Below are 19,775 nucleotides of genomic sequence, written 5' to 3'. Positions count from 1 at the left end.
CTCACTGAATCCTTATTGGAATCCAGGACTCCCACCAATGAGTCATTACTGAACGCTAGGGATCTAATCTTTTAAGATTATAGAATTTTCTAAGCAGTCGCGGACCCCCTGAGAAAGCTTTGCAGACCCCCAGGGGTCCCCGGACCACAGGTTGGGAACCACTGGTCTAGGGAGCTTGTTGAGTGGTCGGCTGCACAGACAGAGATTTTGCCATTGAAAAGTGTGTGTAGTGGTAGGCGATGCTGCTGGAAAACTCCTCCTATAATCAAAGCATGAATTGTAGATCAGTCACTAATGAAGAGCATAACTGAGGGGCACGGTACTCCTGCTTATAATATTCTCCCTCATCATAGTCATCCTCCTGACACTTACAGTTAGCTCAGATGCACTGTGAGCCACGGCAAAGGGACCACTATCGTCATCCTCATCCAACAGATGTGCATGCAATACTTCTAACACCTTGCTTGAAGAAGTTTCAGCAGGTTTAAGTTGTCTGACTTTGTCACACTGCAATTTCTTCTGCCATCAACGAGGTCATGGACGAGGGGGTGGAAGTGGACAGGAGCTTGAGTGACAACATTGCTGAAGCTGGTGTTGTGGTCCATGGAATATAGACGCCTTCATCGAAAGGAGTTTTTTCGTCGGTGGGATCACCAACGTCTCTGTTGTCACCAACAAGGTTGAAGTTATGTTCAGCGTCGTTGGCCTAGGTGTTTGACTCGCCAGGGTCTTCGTTGAGAAGGAGACCATGGAAACAGTACTGGTTGTGGGCATCACAGACGCTGTAGACAAAGTGTTTGTCGTTGATGGTGGTGATGATTTTCTCATCAACAGAGAGTAACTCATCAACGATTTTTCCATGGACAGTGTAAATTGACATTTCCGGTTCTCCTGTGTCACAAACCGGTCTAAATTTAGTTTGCCCCAATGATCAAGACTGTCTTCCAGAATCTATTGGTAGAGCTCCCATTGGTGACAGCTGGTGTTCGTCCTGCTCAAAGTTTCTGCTATGACATTTGTTGTTCTGGGCACATGTACTGCCTTGAGTGTTATTTGGTGTTGCAGAGCCCATTTCCAAATGTCCTCTGCTTGCTGTGATAGGGTTGATGACCTTGTGCCACACTGTTATTTATATGATGCATGGTAGTGGTGTGTCTGTGCAAATTGGCACTGACAACTTCGCTATTCTGTAAAGAAAAGAGAAAAGGACCAATGCTATGTCTCTGGGTTCTAGCAGGATCATGTGCACTTCGTTCTTTAGGTGGTTCCACTTTGCACTGATTGTTAAGTCCTGGAGATGAGCGCCCCATCCCTCCAGGGACACATCTTTGGTTATTACAACCTCAGGAATTTGTGTTAGAAATGTTAATCCTTTGGAAAGGCTTATACTCTGTGTCTACTACTACATAGACGTCATCATGGATTGAGTGATCTGAATGACGTCAAACGATCCCTGGATTTGTAACCATTGTGTGTCTAGTTCCTCTTGCAATGGTCGCATGTGAAGGCGGCAGTTTGGAATTAGTGGAATATAAGATGATATTCCAAGGAGTGATTTGTACAGTTGAACTGAAACTGATTTTCTTCTGATTAACTTGCTAAATGCTGAATCCTCATTTGTCTTTCTTTGAGGTGAATGCTTTGCCTTGGTTCGCATCCAGAACCGCTCCTAAGACTGTCAACCTTGTTGAAGGTGTAAGAGAGGATTTTTGCTTGTTGACCGTAAGGCCCAGCTTTTTAAAGAGTGTTAGCAGGTTGTGGTAACTCATATGTAGAGACGTGGGTGCCTTTATAAGCCAGTCATCCAGGTATGGGAATACCTGCACCCCATTTTGCCTCAAATAACCTGCTACCAGGGACAGGCATTTGGAAAAGATATGGGGTGCAGATTTCAGTCTGAACGGAGAACCTTAAATTGGTAGTGGGTGGCAGCTATCTTGAATCTTAGGAATTTGACGCTTTGGGTGAATTTGGATATGGAAGCATGTATCCTGTAGATCTAATGAGGTCATCTGATCCTCATGATTGAGAAGAGACAGGATATCTTGAAGGGTAACCATGCAAAAGGATTTGTTGAGTTTCCAAAGGTCTAAGATTGGGCGCCAGTCTCCTGACATTTTCTTTATCAGAAAGAAACTGAATCCCCTCTGACTAGTTGGAACCTCTTCTGTTGCCCCTTTCTTGAGCATGATTGCTAAAGTCAGAAGTAGTCATAGATGGGGAGGAGGTGACCCTTTTGGCGGTTTCTTGATGAATTCCAACATGTGTTCAAGAGTGATGAAATCTAGCACCCATTTGTCTACTGTTATGAGGGACCAGTAAGAGAAATAATTTGAGATTTAACCCCTGATTTGACTTAATTAATTGCAGGGAATAACCAACACCACTGAATTGTCATTGCTTTTTGGCAGTCTATCTTTCTTTGGGAGGTTGTTTATGGCTGGGGTGTCTGTTTAGATGCCACTGTTGGTAGAGGTCTGTATTGCTGCTGGGGATATTGAGATGGATACTGGCTCTGAAAGGGCTGGCATTGTTGCCTATACGGTTGATAACCTCCTCTGTAGGAATATAATCCTCTACACCATGCCCCCTGAAAGGTCTGTCTTTTCATATGTAGTGTTCCTAAGGACTTGGCTGTATCCGTGTTAGTCTTTGTTGTTTGCAGACCATCGTCTAAAAAGCTTGTTGAATAGCGCCTCACAGTCAAAAAGCATGTCCAGGACTTTACTGTATTTCTGTCCTGAATGGTGGCACCTTCAGCCATCCCTTTCTCCTAAGGACAGCTGCACCTGCCAGTTCTCTAAAGCCAGTCGACAATATGCCTATCGCACGGTCGATAATTTGAGAGGAGGACGGGCCGTCATGAACCTTGTACTCACTGTTGAGATCTTCTTCGTTGTCTTCTTGGTCGATGGTGCCATAAACAATCATTTTTGCCATTATAATCGTTGTTGAGGCCAACAGTGAGGACGAGATGATCATTGGTGATGCCGCAGATGTGAAGGTCGACTTTGTACTAGTGGTGATCATCAATGCTGTCGTCAACGGGGAGGTGCTGACGGTGTCAATGTCGACGAGAATTCAAATTGTCATTGCTGGTGGTAGAGATCTGGATGATTTTTTCAAATGCACCTACTTTAGTGAGGGAGTAGAAGGTTCAGACTGAACCTTTTCTGATGAGATTTTTTCCTTTTTTGATGAATGTGGGCGCTCCTCTGACTTTTGTGAATGCCCTGATGATCCATGTGAGTCTTAATTACCTTTTTAGGTGACCCTGGAGGAACACTCGAGACCTATACCTCTTGCAGGATTTTTTAGTCTTCAAGGAATCATCACTGTCCTCCTCAGATCGAGGGTTTTCTTTGGATTTTAACTTTTGAAGCAAAATTAGTCATCTTCCCTCTCTGTCCTTTAATGCCGTTTGAGAAAAAGTGAGGCATATCTTACAGTCTTTAGCCTTTTGCTCAGGAAGTAGGCAGTAGATGCACTCCTTGTGTAGATCCTCCGAGTGCAGCCTTTTCTTTCCACATAATCCACATGGCTTGAACACTCCTTTCTTTGCTATTTCTGACAAGATTGTGTTGTCAGAATATGTATAAGTAGATCCTAGTCTTGTCCTGAAGTGAATTCTTCTTCAAATTACAGTAAACTGAACAGAGCTCAGGGATACTCCAATCACACGACATGCTGTGGAAAATCTGAGGAAAAGAGGACTGTGTGGTGAGTGTTCTAGAGGGTGCTATCGCCTGATTGGTTGAACTTTGGTTCTTTTTAAATTATGAGAATAAGTTATTAAAGTGAATATTTTTTTAACATTAACTGTTATGTATGTCATTGACTATTGCTTTCTGTTTTACTGAGGGACTCCCACTTTGACGACAGGGAATGATTCAAGCATGTGAATCTATAAAAGATCTAATAGTGGAGAAAATCAACTTAAGCGACACTTATTATTTGAAAGGAGGATTTAGGCCTGTCACATAGGGTTAATTCGGCAGGGCGAACATGCATTTGAAACCTGCACAGCCAGCTTGCTGGTGACAGGCCTGCTGGCACGTTTACATTGTCACTATTGTGGATGGCACAATGGTTGCTGCAGTGAACATGCGACATTTAACTTGCAGGCCCTGGGTACACATCGGTATCATATACTAAGGACTTACAGGTACGTTAAAAATGCCAATCAGGTGTATACAAATGTACCATGTTGAAAGGAGTAGCACAAACACTTTATCACTGGCTAGCAAGGGCAAGGTTTGCAGAGTTCTATAGTCAGCAAAAATAGCGTTCAGAAAAAAGGCAAAAACAATAGAGCTCAGTCTTTGGAGAAAGAAAAAACAAGTAGCATTAGATTGTATAGCTTCTGGTCACTTCTGCAAAGAGGCACAGTGTTTACATTTTTGTAGCAAGGCTTGAGCCAAACTCGAGTGACTTCTCCTTGCTCCAAAAGACATCAATAGTGATAAAGATATAAAATGTACTGGTGCAGGGTTAGACAAGTTGCTTAAGGGAGATGCTGAATGGTTGAATTTTGACTGCTGACCTAATGATGACAGAAGGTATGTGGGGAAACTATACATGGTTTGGCTTGACAATTAAAGCTATGGAAGCTAATACAGCCTTATGTGCCAGAACGGATGACAGTTTTATGACACTGCGGGGCTTCTAGAATCCTTAAACAACCAATGTCAAAATTCACTTCTATGGGTATCAGGCCTATGAGACCCACTAAGAAAACGTTAAAAGGGTTTTTATTCAGCCAAATGTGTTTCACGTAAAAAAAAGTTTTTTTTTTTTTTTTTTAAACCCTGCCCTAAATGGTAATTTCATCTGACAAAAATGTTCTCCAAGATCACTCACGCATATGGGCAGACATTCCGATGAATGTAACTTTAATGAAAATATAGATAATAAGAACAAGAACAATTACGGACCCTAGGAAAAAAGTAAAGCAAAGAAAAAATTTAAAGCTGCAGGAAACATCAAGTGAGCTGAATGAACTATAACTGCGGAAAACAGTCAATAAAACATTCTCATAAATATATATTGCATGCAATAGGTTAATGAGATGTAGGTATAGGTACTCAAGGCAGTAGAGTAACTGCATTCTATCCAAGAGGAAAAGGAGATTGACTTGAAAGGAGAGAGCATTTGAAGATCTCCTTGAGAGTATGTCTTATAAACAGTTTTAGTAGTCTAGCTAGGTTCATGTTTCTGCAATAAAAATACTGCAATAAAAATACATACATACGTATACATAAACAGAGGAGGGCTGTGGACCCACTGTTCATCCACTGGTCTGTTCAAATATATGTTTTGCGTGCTGTCACAGAATAATGCAAAGGTCGGGGGCCAAGCCCACCAAATCCACTGTTTGTCTTTTGCTGCAACAGGCATTTTGTCTGATCTCATATGCAACCACCTGAATAGGCATTTGTCTGATCTTGTGTGCAACCACCTGAATAGGAGTGCACTTAAGTGTCTGGTCAGCTGGTCCACTACTTATTTTTTATATATTCATCATTTGTGCGTAGTGCAAATGTTTGCAAAAAAAAACAATGGAAAATAAAATAATCATAAGCTTGCCAAGGACAAACCTATTAGTTTTGCGAATACTTGTTTCTAGAAAAACGTGAATCCCTGGCTAAAGTAGAGGCGATCATGATCCCGCCAGGAAGTTGTACAGTTGCAAAGAGCAGTTTTTAGGTTTTAACTGGAAGCTTAAAATAAAGGACTGTTCTTTTAGGGTTTGGTACTTCAATCAAGCTATAACCATAATCTTATGGTGCAGTTGATATTAGTATGTAAGAACTTACAAAAGCATGTCTTTTTGGACTGTGCCATTGCTGCCCCTATTCAAAAGAACATACTTCATGCCAATAAACAAACATATCTTCCAGCTGATACTAATGCTCAGTACCAGGAGATATTTTCAATACAGCCTTAATAAACTCAAGTTCTGACTAATTGCGCGGGAATACCACATTCTAGTCTGTCTTCACCAACATCTAGGGGACAGTAACTATGAAACAAACACGTTTTGTTAAATAGTCGGCAAACAATAACATTTCAGATAACATAGCATATGCACTTCGCCATCATCTCTTGTGCATGAGCAAAAACATTGCTAAAGTCCTCTCATTCGTTCTACGCAAATTATAAACATCCCTGGAATAGTACATGTTTTCTGGTGTCATGGTCGAATATCTTAGGAATTAAAATATGGCAATTTAGACTAAGAAAGTAATCAGATACAAAGGAATCCAACAAAGAAAAATCATGTTTAATATGAATACAAGTTTACATGAAATCTTAATTAGCAATTTAGACATTACATTAGCAAATCTTCAAATTTCTGTACACAAAATCAGACTGGTTATGCTTGTGCAAGGCGTTCTATGACTCTTCGGTAATCAGAGACAAGTTGCTGGTAGCTCTCTTCTAACTGTTCATGTTGCAGGTTGAGGTCTATTTGGTTCATCTGGTTCGTCAGCTCTTCAGGTTTCAGGCACTTTCTCATCTTGGCCATCTCCCTTTGGTTTTTCTAAAGAAAGGCAATTATTTTAGTTTCCACTCAAACTTTACTAATCCTTGTTTAAAATACAATTTTCTATGCAATAGTTCCAAGAGTGTACTCATAGACGTCTCCGATGCTTATGAAATCTGACAACAAGCCAACATCTAAGGTCTGTTCAGCAGAGGAAAAGGCTTGCTGACATTAGCCGAGCAGTCAGAGTTACGCACTTTTTCAGGTACACGTGCATTCAGTCTGTGGGTACTAAGTAATGTAAGCAGTGGCAAGGGACGTTCTGAGCCTCGAATTAAAACCTCCACGCATATCTTTTGCCTTAACTAGAAGGCAAAATGTCATCACTCATCAACCACTGTGGACCACACAAGAGATCCGAAAAATGACGGCAGTTAGAAAAACATTCTCTAAATCAGCAATGCCACCTAGCTGCATGCTATATATTTATTTTCTTAATGTAATGTACCTTCCTAACGGGAAGGGTTATTCTGTTTTAGTTGCCCCAGGAGAAACACGTTCACGTAGCTGTTGCGGTTCCGAACAGCACATCACAGGCGGCAACAGATTTCTCTTTTTGCAAAAGCGTGCTTGGCTGCAGCAAGAGTACAAGCGTGTAGTTTTTTTAAACGTTCATTCGTGGATCTCGGGCTTTATTGCAGAGCTGCAAGAATGCGCTTTTAAACTTGGCTGCGCTCAGCACGTAAACGCTAGGTTTAGTCCCTGTTACTTTACTTAACCTCACGGAGTAGTTACTGGCCGACAACGCTTTAAGCAAACAGAAAACCAATTCAAAAGTTGCAAAAACTCTTTATGCTCTCATACAGCAGCTTCTTCTTGTCAGTCTCATCAATTGCCATGTGAAAGCATATACATATCACTAGTGAGGTAGACCTATTTTGGGCCAGTAGAAGGAAGTGATTTTCGATGTCTATGCTTTCGATCTCTAAGTCTGTACTTATTATTATCGAATTTCCATCTAGACACACCAATGAGATTTAAGATCTTATCTTGTAGAAGAACTTGGGCGTCCCTATGATTTAGGCTTGGTTTGAGAAAATTCTGCACTGGCACTCACACAGGTTGTCCTCTTAGGGTACCATTTTTTCTACAAGGATCACCTTAGCAGTATCACAGGTACAGAAAGAGCAATTGCTAAAAGCTAGTTTGAGGTAGCAGCAGTTGTTGTGGCAGGCAAAGCTGGTGGGTTTTAAATGCTAAATGCTCAGCACAGCATCTTCCTTCTAGGCTGTGCATCATAAATATAATGATGTCCTGATAGCCCATTTTGTAGACCTAGTTTTCTGAACCATGCGGTCATTAATTTAGGTCTTTTAGCTGGTGATTTCAATCTTTGCATTGATGATGCTTCAACATCTGAACACAATTTCACTAGCTTTAAAACCTGGATTTTCATAGCTGATCATGATACTTACCCATATGGCTAGTCACACACTTGATTTGTTGTTAGTCCATTGTAGTCCAATAATATGTACATTTTCTATTCGTTGGCCCATTAAGTCACCTTGATGGGCCAGAAAGATGGACTTTGCAGTTTTTGCATCCATCTCAGGCTTTTCTTTGGATGTTGCTGGTAGTGACTCTTGTTCCAAGGCCTGAGGCTTTTGTTGGCTGGCCCACTACCACTTTAGATACAGTTACTTTTCAAACTTTAAGACACCATGTCAGCTGTATTACTGTTCCAAGGTTCACAAATGAAATGAGGGAAAGGAATAATTGGGCTAACTACCCTGCAGGATTGCTGCAATCAACTGTTACAATAATATCAGGCACAGCATCAGCAATGCAGAACGTTCTTCTCTTGGCCTGACATGTCTACACATACTTCATTATTTTTTGCTATCCTGAAGTGGTCAACTTTATGCTATAATCTACACAGAAGCAAAACTTGTACTTAAATCAGAGGGGAACTAGAACGGTTTTGGCAAATCAAGTTTCTGCTATTTTTGATCCAGTAATCAGGCAAGTCAAACTGTCTCCGATGGAGTCTACATTCCCTTTGAGGCAAAGTGCCAAGGAAGAATCTAAAAGATAGAGAAGAGGAGTTAGCTGCTACTGAGAGACTGCTGAGAGCAATGAAACTGTGATTACTGTAGGAAGAGCAAAGTCAAGTCCTGGCCCTCCAAGCTCTAAATCTGCAATTAAGGTGAATGGATCAAGTACTGTGGGGTCCAGGGAGCTCCCTGTGTCTCCCAACAAAGCTGCTCTCTGTTTGGCGGGTTTAGTAAGGAACTCTCGGCATATATGCAGCTTCTTAGTCGTGTTTCATGTAGATGACAAAATGGCACTTTGGTGAAAACTGATCTGACTTCTTGCACCCTTCTTCTTGAGGGGTGTCTTCCTCGCTCTGAACAATCACTTACAAAACAGCAGAGCTGGACTACATCACGGAGCGAAGGAAATGTCACAAGCCTATTTAGCTATGAACTACTACTGAGAGAGCCCGCAGGAGAGGCTAGACTCTATTCCCCAATGCAAGTCTTCAGAGTCACTGCAACAAAGTGAAACCTAGTTCCCCGATACATGCACCGGGGTAGGGATCTTGCAATAAGTGTCCAAAATTAAAAACATGCTTAGTGCCCTAGTGAGTTGATGGCTTGAGACACCCACACATAGAATGCAGCTTTGATTCTTCAGGGCTGAAAGTTACTTAAAAATAGTCATTCAGCTCCCTGTAAGATTGGTGCTACTTCCTAGGACCGTAGTCAGATATAGTTGAAGAAGACTATTTGGTACCAGGGGAAAAACTGTCACGCGACCGAAAGCTCACACTTTTCTAGGTTTATTTGCACCACCTGTATAAGTGAATGTAACCTCGACAGGAAGTAAAGTGTCACTACTGACTAAAAGCAAAATTCGAACGTAAAACCTTTTAAAGAAATTTAATCTCACACAAACCCTCCTCATAAAAAAAATACTAGCTTTAAATAGTGTGAAAGCATCCTAAAACAACATACAAATCAGGCACACACAAAACCCCATTTAAGCACACTGATTATAACACCCACTGAATCACGGATAATCCTATGCAGCTTGCATAATTACACGGGGGGCAGAACAAAGGATAACTACAGAAATGAGCTTCCAGGTACAAACTCACCTCCTACAACCTTGTTAACCTGCTGACCGACTAACTTTGTAGCAAAAAAACCAAACATACTGGTCTCTAGAAACACAGGATTACAGTGGCTGGAAGTTGCTAAATCAATCCCGAAAAGCCCATCCACTTCTTTAAGAAGCTCCAGAAAAAGCATATATTTTTTAACAAGGCGCACACATGCCACAAATATGGAAATCACAGTCAACAAGTAAAGTTGTAGCAGACCCACAGTTCAGCCAGGCCTAAATGCCTTGACTCAGGGCCTGCATACTAACTCTGATCCATCCATAACGACCATCTCTATTGCCACTTACAAACAAAAAACAATTGTATTCTTCCCATCAATTAGTCCGATACTTTGTTTGTAACAAAACATTATAAAATGTCTATAAGGTGACTACAGGAACTAAATACAATGAATGGTTAATTATATAATGTAAACAGAAAATTATGAAAAAACAGTAAATAAACAAAGTGGTATGATATTTTATGAAAAAAGAAAATGTAGTAAACGTAAAATGTAATTTCTAAACTTACTTAGCTTTCTCCAACAAAACCACCCAAATATAACAACTAAATATTAATCTATTCATTGACATGAAAAACACGTCATGAAAAATTAATGCACGTAAACATAAAATAAAAGTTTTTTAGAATTTTAATTGAAAGTATACTCAACCTTGTACGGGCCAACCAATCTTCTCTTGATTTCCAATCGGTAAGCTCTGGATTTTTCAGCATTGCTCATGTCTGTTTCACGTAAACGAAGAATTTCATACACTCGCCTGGAGTGTTGCTGGAAAAAAGGAGGTAAAGTTACTACCCTATGGAGAGTCGTATGGCAGGAAGCTAGTGGATGAAAGTACAAGTCATACGGCAATCTCAAAATGACAAGTTAGTAGTAGTTTTAAATAAATGACAGTCATTTTTCATTGAGGCTATAGTTGCGTGGTTCACAATATGTAAAAATAATTTCCAGCTACCAGCTAGAATTGGTTGCACATAGCTCACAGGGATGGGTATAGTTCTAATCTTCGCCATCAAAGTTTGGTAAAGATTAATAATTTCCTAAATCTGTTTCCAATAACAATTTGTTCTAAAACCCTTTTTCTAAGAGAATCTCCCAAATTCTGTTTCACCCACAAACACCGTCAGCAGATGTTTTTACGAGTTAAAAAACAGAAAAACTATGTGAGCTTCAGGAAAATGATGAAGAATGGACACTTACAAAAATCACTTTTTGAAGTAAAAGCTTTTCCAACTTCTTGCACCCTTCTTTATTCTACAGCCTAAGAACCTGGGAAGGATCACTTGCAGAGACACACCCTTCTTTATACTACAGCCTAAGAACCTGGGAAGGATCACTTGCAGAGACGCAGGTACTTACAGTAACAGTAGTTCTGCAGCAGGAATACCCTCCCCATATTTATAAGCTACAAAGTGAGCCATATGTATTACAGTAACCTGGGTCCAGTCTGGTAAGGTGACGATTGTTATATGTCGGGACCGTTGCAAGGATCAGGCAGGCTTTCTTCACTATATGAATAATCCACTCCTTTCTGTCTTTTATAGAATTGAAACTTTCGTTCATGTTAGTTAGAATTGTTTTTTATTCTACAGCTAATAAATTTGGGAACGATACCTTACTGGAGAACTGCTGGTAACACAACACATCACTCTTGATGCCTCCCTCGGATCCCACACTAGCCTCAACCATTATGTGTGAATATGAAATCCTGTATCCAATAATAGAAGGAAGTGTGGTTTATCAAATGGAGACTATTGACTGAGTACTACTGATGTGAAACAGTCTCTTGGTCTTACATCCATCTCACTTCCATTCATGACCCTCAGGCCAGACTTCAGACAACCAGGTTAATTAGTATTTGACCAAAAACGAACTGATTGTCAAGCTTATTCTCAGAATCAATTACTAACAAGTAGATAACTAATGCTACTACCTTGCAGGCTGACCCAGATGAACAATACAACAAATAGAATCTACTTTGCTTTAGTTTCCATATTGGTCACAAGCCTTCCATCAAATGCCCCTACCAATGCGCATGTGCCATTTTGGATGACAGCTGTAATGAAAAAAGATACTGTAAAGTTACCGAAATGTAGGATCACATTAACAGTTGAAGCATTGTCAGGATGTCACTGTAGATTACAATACCTTATTTATTTTGAGTTTTTGTTGAGGGTCTGTCTTCATTTCTTTACTGAATCCTTGGACCAGCTTTTCAGAGGAAAAGCATGGCAAATCTTGGCAAAGCTTTACCAGCACAAAATCCCTTAATTTCACAAAGTTTTCAGAAGGGTCTTCAGCTGCGGGACAAAATTAAAAATCCTAATTGGTGGACGAATATTTAATTTTGCTACTTTTATTTTCACTTGTGAGAAACAATTGCAGCAATAAAACAAAAAGTTAAAGACCGGCAAGACCGCTTTTGACTCTTAGATAACTTAATGCAATTGACAAGGACCTCTGTTGCTATGTGCTAGAATAGAGAACACCCAACACTGTAAAAGTTCTTCCTGGTAATAAAAAAAAAAAAACGCCTATCAAAGTATTTTGGTTACTTTTTATTAAATAAAGAGGTCATTACAAAAGGTTTAATTTGGAAAATACAAATCATGGGTCTAAATCACATAAATCAGATCTGCTGGGCAACTTATCTTTTTTTTCCCATAAAAGAAAAAAACTGAAAGCTACTCTTTCCTTATGCATGCAGTCTCGGGTATAGTAAAAACGTTACTGGCGCTGAAAGCAAACAAAGTTTTACAGATCCACAATGCAGCACAGGGGCAACTGATCCCCCAGTATATTTTGCCGATTTGCTGAACAACTCTTTTTCGATTGTATTTATTCTCTTAGCACAGTAAGTAAATTGTTTATGAATTCAATGAAGACACCCAACTCTACTCAAATAGTGTGGCAAGTAAATAAACGCAAGATCTGAGGCACCTATTATGCTTCACTTTCCTGAATATTAGCCAAAAGTTCACGAAAGTATGTGAACATAACAGTAAAGCCAATTAATTCCACCAGTGACTTTGACAAAACTTCCAAGTAAGGTGCGGCTCACTAATGAAGTCTAATGTATAAGCACCCAATACCATTTTAATTCCTCCCTCTTGCTGTTCGTTAAGCCAGAGAAGTGTACTTTTCATTAGATTATATGTTTCTTCTGTAGTGTGAGCACGTGTATTTTGTTTCGGGAGCACTTCTTCCCACTAAGACATTGTGATCCAGAGGCTTTATCCTCAGGCAGTGGATATTATTTAAAGCTTTCGTTTGTCCTGCAGACACCACCTTCCGCTGTCGGAGTTTCAGCAGCAGCATCGTCTGGCACTCACTTTCTCTTCACAGCTGAGCCACCAGCCGCGGTTAGGGAGGAGCAGCTAATCATGGATGGGAGATCAATTTCCCCACTGGGGCAGTCAGAGGGTATATCCCGTGAGTTGGCCCAGCAACATCGCTAGGGAATGGCGTGGAAGAGCAACACTGGCTACTGTCTGTATCCGAGTGTGCCATTATAGGACAGGAGCACCACGTGTGATGCAGGGTGCCCCTCTCCTCACAACCTTTCCAGCAAGTGTTTCTTGGCTGCCTAACACGGCAGAAACATGAGGGAGTGAGGCAACGCCTTGTTAGTAGCTTAGAAGCACAGGCTATATATTGAAGGCATACAGAGGACAATGCTGCTCTTTTCCAAATCCCCTTTCCATCACCTCTAAATCTTTCTCCCAAAGTGATATATAAGCAAGTTTAGTATGAGGACTAAGCACCAGCATGGAGATTCCCCAGCATCTAACACTGGTGCGAAAAAGGGATTTCAGGTGTGTCACCTCCCTACACATCTTGTTGCGGACTGCTCTCGCCCAGTGATGGGATGTGTGTAAGCCGATAACTATCCCTTCTATTTAAGCCAAATTTCTCATTTAGAGTTTTCCACGTTCGAAGGTCACCATCCTCAAATAAATCTTTCAGGGGTGGGGGGTTCCCCAGTGTTCCAGGAGGTGAACCACAAACCCAAGATGCCCGAGGAGAAATCAATGGACAGGTGGAGAATGTCTTTCTTCGCACCAATGACTTCCAGTAATCAAGCTATTTTAGGGTGGTGGAGAGTAGGGTGTGTGCTTGACCTTAGCCTACATGGTAGCCGTGATCTACATTTGAGCATAACTGTAGAGAAGGCTTGTTCCACCTCACCCATGGTTTATTGTCAGAGTTGTAATTCCATTGTATGGCTGATTGTGAATGGGACGATGTAAGTAATTAACATCAGGGAACCCCAAACTCCATTCATCTAGAGGATGGAAGAGAGTTGAGCGTGCCACTGCAGCTGATTTACCGTCACACAAAATTAAACATTTTCTGACTGGTTTGTGTCAGCATCAATTTGGATACTGTAGAATAAGTAACTTATCTCTGGTAACGAATCATCTGGGTGAGAAATATTCTAGTTGCAGATTTCTTACCTTAGAATTTCCCCAAGGCATCAGTCTAGATCCGGAGATTTTTCCTCGAGCACCCCTGCATGCCGTTAGGTGACGTTGGTTGACTTTGCGTTGGTCATGGTTAACAGCTATGACTTTGCGGGTCATATATAGGTGCCACCCCGGCGCGCTGACTTAAGTTTCTTTTCATGACTTTCCACGCCAGAAGCACGGAGCCGCATCAGAACTAGGACCCTGAAAGGGAAGTCCCTGTCCCTAGAAATCAGTTCGCAGAGCGAGGATGGATGGGTGGGTAAAGAATCTGTAACTAGAATATGTCTCTACCAGATGATTTGTTACTGAAGGTAAGTAACTTGTTCATCTGATAGAGACTTATAGCTGCAGATTCCTTACCATAGAATAGATACCCAAGCAATACCTCCCGGAGGAAGGTCTGCGAACCAAGATTATACTAGAAAGTTCTGCAGGACCGAATGGGCAAAGTACCCATCCCTTCGGACCAGGCTCTCCAGGCAGTAGTTTTTGGTGAACGTGTGCAAAGACGCTCACGTTGCTGCCTGGTGTCCAGGACTGGAACTCCGTGTGCTAACACAGTGGTTGCAGCTATTGCTCTGATGGAGTGAGCATACAAAGCCTCCTGGGGTTGCTTCTTAGCCAATGCGTAGCACATTGTAAAGCAGAGAACAACCCATCTAGAGATGGTTCTCTTCTGACCTGCTTGACCTTTCTGTGCATTCACATAAACCACAAAGAGTTGATAATCCACCCAGAACTCTTTGGTACGATCAAGATTGAACATCAATGCTCTTTTTTGGGCCAGTCAGTGGATGCTCTCCTCTTCCTTAGAAGGATGTGGCGGCATGTAAAAAGTAGGCAAGGTGATGGATTGGCCTACATGAAAGGGTGTGACCACTTTAGTTAAAAAGGAAGCCCTGGTACGAAGCACAACCCTGTCAGGATGGATGGAAAAACTAAGGCGGCTTCGAGGAAAGGAGGGTCTACAGCTCACTCACTCTGCGGGCAGAAGTGATGGCTACAAGGAAGGCTGATTTAGAGTAAGAAGATAAAGTAGACAGTTGTGAAGCGGCTCGTAAGGAGCACGCATCAGAAAAGTAAGAACCAAGTTCAAATCCCATTGGGGGATTATGAATGGAGAAGGAGGAAACAAATGGGTAAACCCCATAAGGAATCTACCAACAATAGGAGATTTTTAAAAAGAGGGTTGGTCAGGTAATCTAAGGAAAGCAGGGATGGCAGACGAGTAATCCTAGAGGGTGCCCAAAGCAGAGCCCTGCTGGGCTAGATCTAGAACAAACAAAAGGACCTCTGAAAGAGGGACGGGGTGGGGTGGTCAACAGACTTGTCTGTACACCATGCCACAAACTTCCTCCAACGGCAGGCATATACTGTTTTGGTGGAAGGACGCCTTGCTGCCAAAATAACGTTACAGACCTCGGGTGGAACGTCAAAAGCTGTCAACTGCTGCCCCATAATCGCCACACAAGAAGTTGGACACTGCACAGGTTTGGGTGGAGAACCGCCCCCTGCTGCTGCAACAGAAGAGCATACCCAAAGGTGCAGTAGGATTGGAGAATCGATGGCCATGCTCAAGAGCTTGAGATACCGGACTCTTCGTGCTCAGTCTGGAGCCACAGGAATTACTTGGGCCCGGTTGTTCTTGAACTTCTTCAGAACTCTTAGCAGAAGTGTTTTTGGCGGAAAGGAGGCCTGAGTTCCACTTGAGACGAAAAGCATTGCCGAGCGAGTGCCATCTAGGAAACTCCAACATACAAAACAGCTGCCATTGCCCGGTCTCTGTAGAGGCCAGCTGATTCAAACAAGGCTCTCCCCACTGCTGAAAGAGACCTTGTTCCACACCTATGAATAGAGACTCTGCCCTCTCCCATGTGGCCACCCCATCCCAGGAGTGATGCATCTGTCACTACTGTCAGATCTGATTGGGGAAGGCAGAGGGATCTGTCTATGACTCAATTTCGGTTCAAAAGCCACCACTGCAGATCTTGTGCAGTTCCCCCCGAGATCTGGACCTTATCGGAGAGATTCCCCTGATGCTGTGCCCACTGGCACTTCAGGTCCCACTGTAGAGCCTGCATATGCCATCTGGTATGTGTCACAGCAGCATGCAGGAGGCCATGAGGCCCAGTGGCCTCAGAGTCATTCTCACAGAGAACACATTTATAGTTACATTTTGCACATTTATAGTGATTTGCACATTTATAGTGAACCGCACCGAGTGTAGAAGGACCACCGTAGCCTGGAGGTGGGAGACAGCCTGAGGTGAGCCCACCTTCAAAAGCTAGTTGTCAAGGTAGGAGAAGACTGAAACCCCTAACCTGCGCAGATGAGCCGCGACCACTGCCATCACTTTGTTGAACACCCAAGGGGGGCTGGTAAGGCCAAATTGTTGTGGCCTAATGTGAACCGCAAGTAATGTCTGTGGGCGGGCAGGATATGAATACGGAAATATGCGTCCTGCAATTCCAACGCTACCATCGACACTCCTGGATCCAGGGCGGATAGGATCTAAGCTAGAGTGAGTACTCTGACCTTCTCCTTTTTAAGGAATAGATTTAGGGACCGGAGGTCTAGGATAGGGCATAGGCCCTTGTCCTTTTTGGGCACCAGAAAGTAGCAGGAATAACAAACATGACCTACTTCTGGCACAGGGACACTCTCTATGGCTCCCTTGGCCAAGAGAGCCATAATACCCTCACAGAGAAGTGCCAGGTGTTCCTCCGTTATCCGATAATAGGAGTAGTCGTGAAGGGGCGGGAGTAGCCCCTTCAGACTATTTGCAAAACCCACCTGTCTGACATGATGGATTCCCAGCGGGGCAGGTGATGAGGTATCCTGCCTCCGACTTTCCCAACAGGGAAGCGTCAGACTAGGAAGGTTTGGAGGCTGCAGTGGGAGGGGTGGTGGACTTGGTTGAAAGCTGGATCCCTGATCGACAAGGACAATGGATCCCACGTCCCTGACCACGCCAAAGGGATGTGTTTGGGTGCCCCGTCCGTAGCCACGAAAGGGGCGAAAAGCATACTCGTGGAGAGGGGGGCAGCTGCGAGGCCCAAGGACCAAGCCGTAGCCCTGGGTCATTAGGCACAGCCCAATGGCGGCGGGTGATTGTCCTATTAACAGGAGCCCCTGTGCTGGGTTTGGACCAAGTCCCCAGTAGGATATCAGTGAGGGCCTCAGTGAACGGTAAGGGGTGTTCTGAAGAGGAAGCCCCAAGCAAAAGCACCCCAGTCAGGAGGTTGGTTCTAACGACTACAGAAGGCAGCTAGAGGCCCAGGACCTCAGCCGCTCTCCTCACCGCCATTGAATACGACGTTTCCTCCTCCGTAGCCACAGTAGAGGGAGAAAGCATGCCAGTGTCTGGGCAAAGTGTCTCGACCACTGGCCCCAGTGCAGATCTGGAAATGGATCCTTGGGTGCCGTCTGGAACCAAGGCCAAAGCTGCCAGCACAGGAGCTGAGGGGGGCCCCTTCTGACCCTGCGGGGCCCAAAGGTGCTCCCAGCAGGGTCGGACAGCCTAAAAATGAGGCACATGGCCTCATTGAACTCGCAGAGTTGGGCAGGGGTGGCTCCGGCTCCCGGAAACCCACGGAGGAATGGAGGCAACCCAGAACTAGGCTCTGAGGACAGAGGCCTAGCACGACACCGCTCCTTCTCCCACGTCGCGTCACCTGACGGGATGAAGTTGAATGCCTACCCAAGCGTCCCAAAGATTTTGAATAGGATGACGAAGAGTGTGGGCTCCGAGAGAGGTCTTAGGACCTTCCTCTCGACAGACTGGGAGCGATGTGGAGCTGAGCGCATGGCCACAAGAAGCTTTAGGGACCACTCCCTCAAAGCCGTTGGGTTATTGGCCCGGTACTCTCAGCACGATTTTGGGTTGTGGTCGTGCTCCAAACACACACGAGATGCAGATCCGTCACAGACATCCAATGACTGAGTCGCAGGGCTTGAACCCGGTCTTCTCTGACGATCTCTCAACACACCAGAATGTCAAAAAACCTTCAATAAAAGTAAAAAAAAAAAAAAAAAAAAACAGTCAAAAAGTGACTGTGGGGTAGACCAACCCACCTAACGGCACACAGGGGTACTGCTCAAGGAAAAATCTCTGGATCAAGACTGACGTCTAGGGGAAATTCTAAGGTCAGGAATCTGCAACTATCAGATAGAGGGAGCTCTTATAGCATATAAAGCAGGTAGGGCATAATGTTTATTTTCGGGCTATCCATCCTCCCTAGCCAGGAGATCTTGAGCTCACCCCAGAGGTACAGGTCATTAAATAGCATGTGAATGAGGGGAAGAATATTAATATCACACAGTGAATGTGTATTCATCTTTATGTAGATACCTATGTATCGGAGAGATGCCCTGGTCCATTGTATTCCAACCTGGTGAAAAATCTCTCCTGTGCCTCCTCAGGGGGATCTGCCACACCCATTCCCTGGGACTTGAAGTAATTTACCTTAAATCCGGAGACTTCCACAAATCGATTTAGCATCACTTGCAAAACATGAAGCGATAGATTTGGGTAGGTAAGAAAGGAAAGGATATCATCTGCAAATAAAGCTAACTTATGTTCAGTCTCCCTCATGCCACTGATACTGGTATTGTGTAATATGTTGGATACTAAAGGCCTCACTGATAAAGCAAAAACCAAGGGAGTGAGAGGCCACCCAAGCCTTGTACACCTTGAGGTAGGTATGTCTGAGGTTTATTCACTGTTAATACTGATCTTTGATGAGGGTTTTTTTAATAGTTTGCCTGAATAAAGGTTCTCATTTTGGGACCCAGAGCAGCTCTGCTAGGTACGACCAATGAACTCTATTGAGGTATTATCATTAGTTTGACTACTTTTTTTTATGAAGCCTGACTGCTGTGGGCAGATTGAGACTGGCCAGTCATGGTGGAGCCGCTGGACCATTATAGATGTAAATAATTTAACACTGCAATTGATGAGTGCGATTGGCCAGGATGGTACAAAGTAAAGGGTCTTTATCTGGTTGAAGTAGTGTTAGATGGGCGCCCAGCACAGAGTCTGTGACAGTCCAAGAGGTCAGAAAGTAATTAAATACTTTTGTGAGGGCCTCAGCGTGTAGTGAGGCATAAGCTTTATACAAGGAAGCAGAGATGTTGTCAGACGCTGGGGACTTGCTAATTGGGAGGCTTTTGATCACCTCACATACTTTGTCAATTGTAATATTCTCTTCTGGGGAGCTCAGCTCAGCTCAGCTCACCTTCAAAATTAGAAGGGGAATAACTGCTCAAATACTGGGATATTTTGTCCAAAGTTTGGTGGGTGAACAAAGTCAAGTAGTATCTTGGAAAGATGGACATAATCTTGGGCATTTCTTTTGCTATGCAGCCCTGGTCATCTTGGATTTCTATGAAATAATTCCTAGTGGTAGCTTTTCTGCCTTTCTCATATTTGGTCTGTTTAATGTACAAGAGTTTTTGGGCAGAATTATTTTTTATCTGCAATTGCTCTAGTTCCTTTTATCTGACTCTGCAGAGCTCTCTCATAGTTCTAATTGAACCCCCTTACATGTGGTGCACCTCAACAGTAGTGTCTCCAAACCTGCCCTCTTACTCGTTTAAACATTCAAATACGGTCGTATGGGAGATCACTTT

At 43.1% G+C, this 19,775-nt stretch overlaps 1 protein-coding gene and 1 long non-coding RNA gene across 4 annotated transcripts in view; one reads left to right on the top strand and one right to left on the bottom strand.

The window, feature by feature from the left end:
* LOC138285428 (uncharacterized) overlaps window positions 1–19,775 on the top strand; it is a 264,408-nt gene that overhangs the window by 233,086 nt on the left and 11,547 nt on the right. Inside the window, exon 3 of one of the 2 annotated variants that reach the window (XR_011201592.1) lies at window positions 10,936–11,018. The exons of the other annotated variant lie outside the window; for it this stretch is intronic. This is a non-coding gene — a long non-coding RNA (uncharacterized lncRNA). Of the gene's footprint in view, window positions 1–10,935; window positions 11,019–19,775 lie in introns of those variants that run through there. 2 annotated transcript variants of the gene reach the window in all.
* The window catches only part of HAT1 (histone acetyltransferase 1), a 290,158-nt gene continuing 276,645 nt past the window's right edge, over window positions 6,263–19,775 (bottom strand). For both annotated transcript variants that reach the window (XM_069225332.1, XM_069225333.1), the window contains 3 exons: window positions 11,824–11,975; window positions 10,327–10,443; window positions 6,263–6,544 (listed from right to left, as the gene is read on the bottom strand). In XM_069225332.1, the coding sequence (XP_069081433.1) occupies window positions 6,377–6,544; window positions 10,327–10,443; window positions 11,824–11,975 (437 nt within the window). In that variant the 3' untranslated portion in view covers window positions 6,263–6,376. The remainder of the gene's footprint in view (window positions 6,545–10,326; window positions 10,444–11,823; window positions 11,976–19,775) is intronic.

This window comes from Pleurodeles waltl, chromosome 3_1 (assembly GCF_031143425.1).
Source record: "Pleurodeles waltl isolate 20211129_DDA chromosome 3_1, aPleWal1.hap1.20221129, whole genome shotgun sequence".
Taxonomy (NCBI): domain Eukaryota; kingdom Metazoa; phylum Chordata; class Amphibia; order Caudata; family Salamandridae; genus Pleurodeles; species Pleurodeles waltl.
Note: the sequence above shows the minus strand (reverse complement) of the source record. Positions and strands in the feature narration are given on the sequence as shown.